The following is a 9,280-nucleotide window of genomic DNA, read 5'->3' on the forward strand; positions in this document are numbered from 1 at the left end:
TGGATAATAATATTTTCTTATTTATAATCTCTTTGTTAGTCAGAAACAATAATTTTGATATTTGTTTTAAATTCCAATATAAGTCTTCATTGTCCTTTTTTTCCTGTAATGTCCTGTTGAAATGCTCCAGAAATCTGATTTTGGCTTTTATTTTGGCTTTTATTGGACTTTTGCAGTTCTAGATAATTAGATTGTTTCAGTTTCAGTTTCATATGATTAGAATATGATTAGAAGCTGTCATAAGATTATAAAAAATATTTTACAGCAGACTTCATTAACACTCTGACTGCACATATGTACTTGTGGTTCAGTACTGAAAGGGGTGAAGTGAAGTGACCCAGCAATGATATTAACTAATTCTCCAATTAGACAACTCCACACAGCTGGTACAGTAACAGTACTGGGCATCATGGGTGACACAAATCAGCATAAACAAAGATCACCACAGCTCACCCCAGAATTCACTTTAAACTGAAAACTAAATCTGCTCATGAAATTGGAGGATTATGTAAAGCTCAAGATTTCTTTTTTAGTAATTTATATTGTTGTATAGTTTAAAATGTTTTCTTCCCAAGGATACAGAATTTCTTCAATAGCGCTTCTGTCGATACATCCTTTGATGTTGAAGATTATACTGCTGGACAGCAGTGTTGTCAGTAAAAATATAGTCTTATCAGTTATGAGCCTATTTTCACAGTTGTCCAATCCCTCAGTATCCAGAAGCAGGAGACAGGCATTTGTGTGGAAAGGGTGTGGTCTGGACCACATCCAAATGCCTTTGGTACATCCTTCCACCCCATGTCCAACTTTGAATCCTTGGTCTTCATTAAAGAATCGAGACAGCAGGTAAGACTTTCCAGTCCTGTGCTTACCCACAATGCCAATCACCTCTGCAACACCTGTCATTCCTGACAGAACTTCAGCTGCCCTCTCATTGAGTAAAACTTTATCATTCTGGATCTCAATGAATATCTGTGGAGTTGCCATCATGCCTATTCTGCTCCTGGTAAAATAAGAGAAAACTAACTTAAGAATACATTAACTCATTTTTCACTATTTTATACTATGTGAATTTTGTAAAAATTCTATAGGTTCTGATTCTTATTAATTCATTCAGGATACCTGTGCCACAACAAATTGACTGTAAAAACATGTATACGTACTATAGCTGTCAACAGTTAATGTATATTGATTAGTTTTACACATTATCACAATTCCTTGAACCAGCAATACAAATTGATTCTGAAATTTGCATTATAAGTCAAAGTCATAACTTGGAAGTGATTATATAATGGAACAGTGTTATAAGTTGGGGACTAACTCCTGATTCAACAGCAGCTAAGCAACATTCATTATTTTGTGATCACAAATAACTTAAGGGAGTAGACAGAGGTCTGATTTATGCAAGATTATTTGAAACCATGAAGTCAGCTCTGACTGGATGGCATAAAAATGTGACCTGTGGGAAAACTGGTTTGCCTATGGTTATACTCGATTAGAGCAATACAAATATGAAAAATTCCATTTGGCTAATTTTCCCATTTGGTAGTTAGTTAATTGATCTGGGGACTCATTCAGCTGTTTCTTGAAAAATAAAGACAGGTGTCACATAGAAAACAAAATAAATTCACCTCCCGAATCACAACCCAAATCTCTAATCACCACCAGAGGGCCCCACACGAGAAAACCAATATCACTCTTCCCTAACAGCCAAGTGAATATCTCTCTAATCATCATCACCTTTAATTAGGAGCATTATATTAAAGGCTCAAGTGGCTACTCAAGCATTCATGCCAGGACCATGAGCCCTCAGCTCAGATAATCCTCTCTTCTCTACTTCAGAGAAATAAAATCCTTAACTGAGTTTTAACATTTGCCCTAAAAACCTTCCGAAAAGCTAAATATGGAGCGACTACAAGCTGACTTTCTACTTCTGTCTGGGATATTGAGCCTGAAACCGGTGAAAGGTGTCGCTAAAACCCACACAATGTCACACAGGCTGTTAAATTTAACCATATTACTGTCTAGCTTGTTCCACACTTTGCTAACAAGTCTGCATGCCTGCATCTCTGAATAATGGGGAATTTATTATTCTTTGTGTTTCTACAAAGGCTAGAAGGACTGTGAACCTCTCTCAAGGAGAGATAAGAATTGTACTGAAACAGACATAAAACCATTTAGCCTAGAACAAAACAGGGCTAGTGATTCTCAAGTCAAGAGAGGTGATTTCCCAACACCTGACACAAGGCCATAATTTAAGGGCCACTACTTAGTAAGAAATGCAAGAAGGACTTTTTTTTAAGATTCATTTTAAAGGAACTGACCAAACATACCTTAAAATCATCCATAAATAAATATTTTATTTATCACATTTAAAAGAAACAGAACCAACTGCATTAAACTAAGAGAAACAATGGATATCTGAGCAAATGCCTGTAACTACTGTATCACTTGTATGGTCTTAAATTAAAGAGCAATTCATAATTAAACAGATGGAACAGTCGGAATCCTGGTTACAACAAGCATTACTGTAAGGATTTTTCAGATTTTTCTGATCCATCAACATCGATTGAGGGTCCAGGTTTGAGTCTAGTGAATACATGAGGATACAATCCTCTCCAATTGCTTGTAAAGCAAGTCAGAATTTTGACCTATTAAAATTGCATCCTTCATTCTGTATTGATAAAAGACTATATTAAGTACTGGATGTGTTGCCACATGTTTCATTCCCTTACGAAAGCTTAAACCTAAATTATTAAATTAAAATACAATATAATTCATCATTATCATTTCAGAAATAAACAGGCTGTACTTGTTTGGTATCAAATGAATGGGAGAACCCTGGAAGAAAAGACTCTGGTATGTCTTTGTCTGAGGCTAATCAATAGAGCAAGCCAAGAGCCACACTTTGGAAGTCTGGAAGTTTTAGAAGACGTTAGGTCCTACTAGTGGATGTCAAGTCTAAAGGAAGTCAGCAGACAAGGGAGAAGAAGTAACAAAGAGCTCAGCTAGACAAGAGGAGTAAAGTCTGATCCACTGCTCCACCCTCTCCAGCCAGCAGCCCATCTACATGAGCTCCACAGCAACTCTGGATCAGCTTCTGAGAAGAGTCACAGCAGTCTTCTACTTAACAAATCCGCACCAGATGATGCCTACTTCCCCTCTATCCAAGACATAAGCAATACGGACGCAAAGCTTTTTTAGTTTGCACTGTTCCTTAATATATATATATATGTGTATTTATTAACTTTGTGTTTGGTTTATCTTGATAAAGACTTAATGTAACATGATGCCTTCTGCCTCAAATTAAAATTTGACTTTGTTAACACTACTCTATAACTTAGCAACTTGCACTTTTCAAATTCTCTATTTCCAACCATTTCCACTTTCCTTTCCAAAGGCCTTTGTTGTATTAATTGTATTTCTAATAAACTCATCTGTTTTAATAAACTGAAGGAATCTGGATTTGAATTCACACAGATCAACCTCACCTTTATCTTGAATTAGGAATATTCAGCACAGTGGTAATTATCACATTAAACTGGCTGTGTTTTCAGAGGATATGGTCATCTAAGGGTTGGTGTGGTGATAAACACCAGATCACAAGACCTGTTTTATCCTTCTATTGGTGTTTCAGTAACCTAGGACACATGGTTTTGGTCTTGTGCTGGAAAGTGCTTACAGCAGTGCCTAACCTTTAGTCACATGTGCTGTACATGATTTACTGAAGATTTAGGCAACCCTCCAAAACCATCTGATGCACAGCTTCCTGTTCTCAGCTTTACATATACTTCCATGTAGTCCTCACTTGTGTCTTCTAATTTGTATTTAATTGTGATGAATTTGTCGGTACCTTTGAGGATATTGAATACTTTATCAAATCCCCTTGATCTTCTCTGTTCGAGACATAAAGGCTTTGGTCCTTCAGTCTGTCAGTGTAGGACATTCTCCTGAGTCCCAAACTGTATCTGGTAGTTATCAGACCTAATTCTAACAGGAATATATATATATAGTTGTTGTTGTTGTTGTTTTAGTGTGGTGACCAAAAGTGTACACAGTATACCAAATGAGGCCTTACTATTACTATATTATGTGATTTTAACCTTTTAGTACTCCTGTTTGTCATATGTCCAGAGGCCATTTCCAGATGGAATAATGTCCCCTGAAACATTCTGTATTAATTTTGTAAGTACAGACAGTTGAGGCCTGGTTGACAGCTTAAATTGAAACTAATATAACATTCCCTGATTTGCATTCTGCTCTAATAGATGTATAATCTAACATTTAGTTTTGCCTTTCTTTCTTAATGTTTTTATTATTTCCAGCAATTGTCTAGAAGATATGTGCTCATATTTTATTTTAATTTTATTTTATCTTAACTTAATCTCAGCAAAATTGTGTTTCCAGTGCTTTGGGTTTTACAAAAGAAACACAAATCTGGAAATAATTTCTCCTGGTGGCATAATTCAAGGGACCAATTGTATCGACCCCAAAGCAGCGAACCAACTGGAGTTCAGCCTGTGCAAAACTAGTGAGCAAACTTAAGATCAAATGCAATGAACATGGCTGAAATTTGTCCACAGCTCCATTCTGAACCTGTCCTGAATTGCAATGAACCCAAAGTAACAACTGCTGCCCTCTAGATATTATTGTAGTAGTAGATTAATTTAAACCACTAAACACAAGTTCATTTGGTCCCCAGCTTTTTTTGGTCCCCAGCAGTTTTCGTTGCATCTGAGCTCAGAGCTGGAGATGATCTCCTGATAGTACCGCATTAAGTACTCCGGAGCTTAAGCAGAGCGTGCTAAATCTGAAAGTTCGTTGAAATTGAATGATCTTGACACAGTGGCCTGTCTTGTAATCATGAGCCGAAAAGGTCGAAAGACACATCCTCACAATAAACACCTTTGCATTTCTGGGCACTTGTGCCATCGTTACTAATCTATTCTATCTGCGCTTCCAAACTATTCAATGTTGAGATTTTGACAGCTACATTTATGTATATGAAATACTATGAAGGCAAACATAGGATTAGTGGGACTATTAGAAGCAGAACTAGAAGAAAGCAAAAACATTATAGGAGTCCCATTTACTAAGGTGTATTTGCCTAGATTTTAGTTCACTTCACTCCATAGAATATTAATCTACGTCACAGTATGTCTCCCAGAAATCTATCACAAATGATCAAAATGATGACACTTGCTTCAAGACTGGAATACAATTTCAGTTTTATATTTCAATACAGTATATTAACAGTCACTAATGTTTAAATTAAGTTCATATTAACGATATTATTTCAGTAATGCGTTTCTCTGTCATTCAGAACTTTCCCTTGCGATCTGCTTAGCACTGTACTAACTTGGTTAGTGTAGTAACCTCTAGACGGCAGCAGCTGTTTGTGTTTGTTGCAACAGAGGATATATTTTAGTGCAGAGATAGCGACTAATTTCAGCTGCCAAGTCCTCTGCAATTGGTATTCGGAGTGATTTCCTTCGCTTACCTTTGTGCTGGAATCGGTCAGTACGATTCAATTTCTGTGCGGTTCCCCTCTGGTCTTGACCACAGCTCAGTTCTACAACGATGATCTGGTGTGCACAATAAATCAGCTATATTATATGTTGCTTTTAACCACAAAAAAATGCATTTGTGTTAGTCAGTTAGGTTAAATATTTTTATATCTGTAGCTTCTCCGATAAGAGGAGAAATCAGAAATGATAAAATGTCTAATTTAAAGCAAACAGATACCCATTTCTCTAACGTAAATGTGGGAGGAGACACTTCTATGGATTTTGTATTGTTTCAATGTATTTGAAAATGAAATTAGAACATTTTTTGAATCTGTTTAACGAATAATCTTGCTTTCTCTATAATGTAAAAGGTGCAGGAAGAGATTCTTTTATGCTTAAAACATTAAGATTAAAAGGTTGAACGATGTTTAACGATGCTCTGCTTGTGCCATTTTGTGAACATTCTGCACTATTGTTCTTCATAGAGTGATGTTTATTACACATTCAGGGAAGTCGTTAAAAAAAGATTATCTAAATTTCACTATAAATGATGATTTTCATCCATCTATGTCTTTAAAATTGGTTTAAGGAAGTCTTTAGATCCTCGACAATTTAAAAGATGAGTTCAGTGGAAATGTGTGCTTTACTAACTGAGAAGACCCCTTTGCACAGTTTTTACTACCCCTTTGCACTACCTTAAAGTACTACAACGCGTATTTTTCCCCTTTTACACTTAATTAAGCTCAGCTAAGCCAATTTGAAGGGGGAAAACTATTTGTTTTCAGACCAAAGCACCTCTGCGGTACAGAGGCTCTCTAAGTTGGGTTCTAGATTTTCACTCGACTGCTCACTCCTCTCACACCTGTATCATGCAGTGACAGCATGGTCTTGCGCGGTGGCGGATCCTGTCTGCGATTCTCTTTAACTTGTTATCCGATGTAAACACGCTTGATCATCAAAACAAGGATAAATCGTGACTTTATTTCAAAATGCTTGTTGCTGTCAGATATGTGGTGACTGACTGGAAAAAAAGATTTTCAGTCCTAATCAGATTTTAATTTCCTCGAGGGCCACATTTTCTTCGGAAGAAAGGCCAGATGGCCAGACACAGGGAGGGTAGGTATTTTATGATGGAGGAATACGTAATAAACAACACAATTTACACTTATAATAAATTAAATGAAACCCCTTATATTGTAATATTCAAATGAACAAATAAAACTAGAAGAAATATTCACATACATGTGTGCAAATTTAATGCGATATTTGGAATTGCTTCAGTGACAGAATGTCTGTTTCATCTTTGTAAATGTTTGTTCACACAAAATGTGGAGGCAGAAGACAGAAAACTTTAGAAAAGTTGCTCGTGGAATGTTCTTAAAACACCTTTCAGGCAGTGATTTATGTTTAACAAATCATTTTCCTTAAACAGATCCCTATACAAGTCATTCGCAGCAAAGTCAATTACTTCGAGCGGCAATTCAGGCTGAAGATCTTCAACTTCACTTGCAAAAGGGTTCTTGAACAATCTTATGTTCTGTGAGATACTGTTAAAATCTTGAAAACGGTCCTGAAATTTCTGCTTCAAATGTGAAATCACATTTAAAGTGAACGGGATCGGAAAAGGTTCGGCACATTCATTTCTGTACTTTTCACAAGTTGCGAACTGAACAAAATTGTTTGCTGCCACTTGTTTGTCCAAAAAGAATTATTGTCTGAAGAATTTTTGTCTGAAGGATTTTACGAGTGAAATGATTAAGGGAGGACTATCGTATACAATTCACTGTCACTATCCATTACTTCAGATAATTGTAATTTTTTATCGCACAAAGCCTGCTGATGAAAGATGATGAATACAGTGCAAAATAATCGTTTTTTCCCGGGTCTTCTGTGCGACGAGCAGTTGTATTAGATGACAGGTATATTTGTTCGAGCAAAGCAACTTTTTCTTTGTATATGCTGCCCATCAGTAAATGGTTTCCCTGCCTTAGCTATGACGTGCTATTTTGAAACTCGCCCTTACAATGGATTCTGATTGTTGTGATCGCTTTTTTAAATATTTCATGCTGATAAATTAAGTTTTTCTTCAGTGCTTCTACTTTATCTGAAATCATTTTGCCAATCACATCTGAGTATTTCTGTGCTTCGTATCGTAATGCCTTCGGATATTATACTCTTTGAGAACAGCGACGGTTTCTCTGCGTATTAAGCACAACGCTTTATATTGCTTTCAATCACGAAATAGTTTTCTCATTAAAAATACGGCACTCTTCGTCAACGTTTCTCCACTTAGCTGACATTTCGATGTAAAAAAACAATGCAAGAAAACTCAAGCACAACAAACGTGAACCTGAGGTAAAGGTTATTTAATTTAACACTTGCGCGTAAGCATGTAGTGGTGACGCTTTCCTCTGTTCTCGGGCCGGATAAAGATACCGTAGGTTGGAGACACTTGGGTTAATCCATTCGATCGCTGCATATTGTTAAATGCGGTGAACTCAGCGTTCTGTATAATGCGAGTCTGTTTAAAACCGTTCCTACAGCTGTATCTGAACAGGAGGAAGCGACAGTTACAAGCTGTACAGCTCTATCCTGTCCAGCGCCCTTTATCCTGGAGTTTTCGATAGTTACGTTTAAATCTCCTGTCAGTAACAAAAAAAGCCTAGACTCCAAACTAATCTCATTTCTTGTACTTGAAACAGGTCCAGAGTGGGGGCTCTCTCTATTAGTTTCAAAACTATTATTAGTTCAGACTAATTTAAAGCAGAAATCTAACATGCCAGCAATCTGCGCCACACGATACCTCCTTGTCCGAAGGCTGTGCTGAGTTTGAGATTGTGACTGATCGAAACAAATGATCATCTCACCTGTATCCTCCGGTCCTCCTCTGTGGTGCGAATCGGTAAGGTGGTGAAGGGGATTACCGCGCTGGAGTTTTATAAACACACATTTCCTTTCACTTTCGAGTTTTATTATGACTAGAACAGGGAGTAAGTAACTATCCTTCCTTTCACTTTCAACTTTTCATACTGATAAACTATTCGCGGAAATCCCAAAGAAAGAAAACTTCCTATAGAGACTACTACATTTTTCTAATATAAAACTTTGAAATATAAGCACTAAACAGTTAATCAGAACAGGTTTTAGACTACTTTGTATGTTAATTGAATTGTTTCCATAAAACACCTGCAATTGAGACAACTCACATAATCTGGTTATATTAAAGGGTCTGAGGTGCAGCTCATAAACCTGTCTAAATATTGTTGGATTGGGATTGATGGGTTAAACTAGTGTAGCGCCCTTGCCCAGTGGTGAGGAGGAAGTTTGGAGATACTGTGGAAATGTCTATAGAGATAGGCCCCGTAGAAATGTGCAGTACACAAAATATGTCAGTTTACTTTGACTTTATCCTGTCCATACAGACAAGATTATCTTATTCTCAGAAACCAACCACACAGTGCTCTATAACCACCAATGAGGGCAATGTCTGACTGCTCTATACAGGGAAAGGTGTGTCTCAAATCTTTATCTGTAGCTGGAGACATACTGTATCACCAACAGCCAGTCTCGTCTCTTCTGTTACCTCTAGCATACCTCCTGTCTGACATGATGTAATTTTTTTAACCCTGTGTAGCGTACATTTCTTTACACAGAAAAATACTTAAATTACAATTGCAATCAGCTAACTCCCGTCAGAGTCCTGACTCCTATGTAACAAACAGTTCTTTCCGGACCCTATGCGGACGACACAGTCCGACGGAGTGGGGAAACAC

General features: G+C 37.0%; 1 protein-coding gene across 1 annotated transcript in view; it reads right to left on the minus strand.

The window, feature by feature from the left end:
* Positions 1–8,432, minus strand: part of LOC138243161 (guanylate-binding protein 5-like) — a 30,955-nt gene extending 22,523 nt beyond the window's left edge. Inside the window, exons 1-3 of the mRNA XM_069198669.1 lie at positions 8,375–8,432; positions 5,501–5,585; positions 581–1,003 (exon numbers count right to left, since the gene is read on the minus strand). Of these exons, the coding sequence (XP_069054770.1) occupies positions 581–990 (410 nt within the window). The 5' untranslated portion in view covers positions 991–1,003; positions 5,501–5,585; positions 8,375–8,432. The remainder of the gene's footprint in view (positions 1–580; positions 1,004–5,500; positions 5,586–8,374) is intronic.
* Positions 8,433–9,280: the final 848 nt, after the last annotated feature.

This window comes from Lepisosteus oculatus, chromosome 14 (genome assembly GCF_040954835.1).
Source record: "Lepisosteus oculatus isolate fLepOcu1 chromosome 14, fLepOcu1.hap2, whole genome shotgun sequence".
Taxonomy (NCBI): domain Eukaryota; kingdom Metazoa; phylum Chordata; class Actinopteri; order Semionotiformes; family Lepisosteidae; genus Lepisosteus; species Lepisosteus oculatus.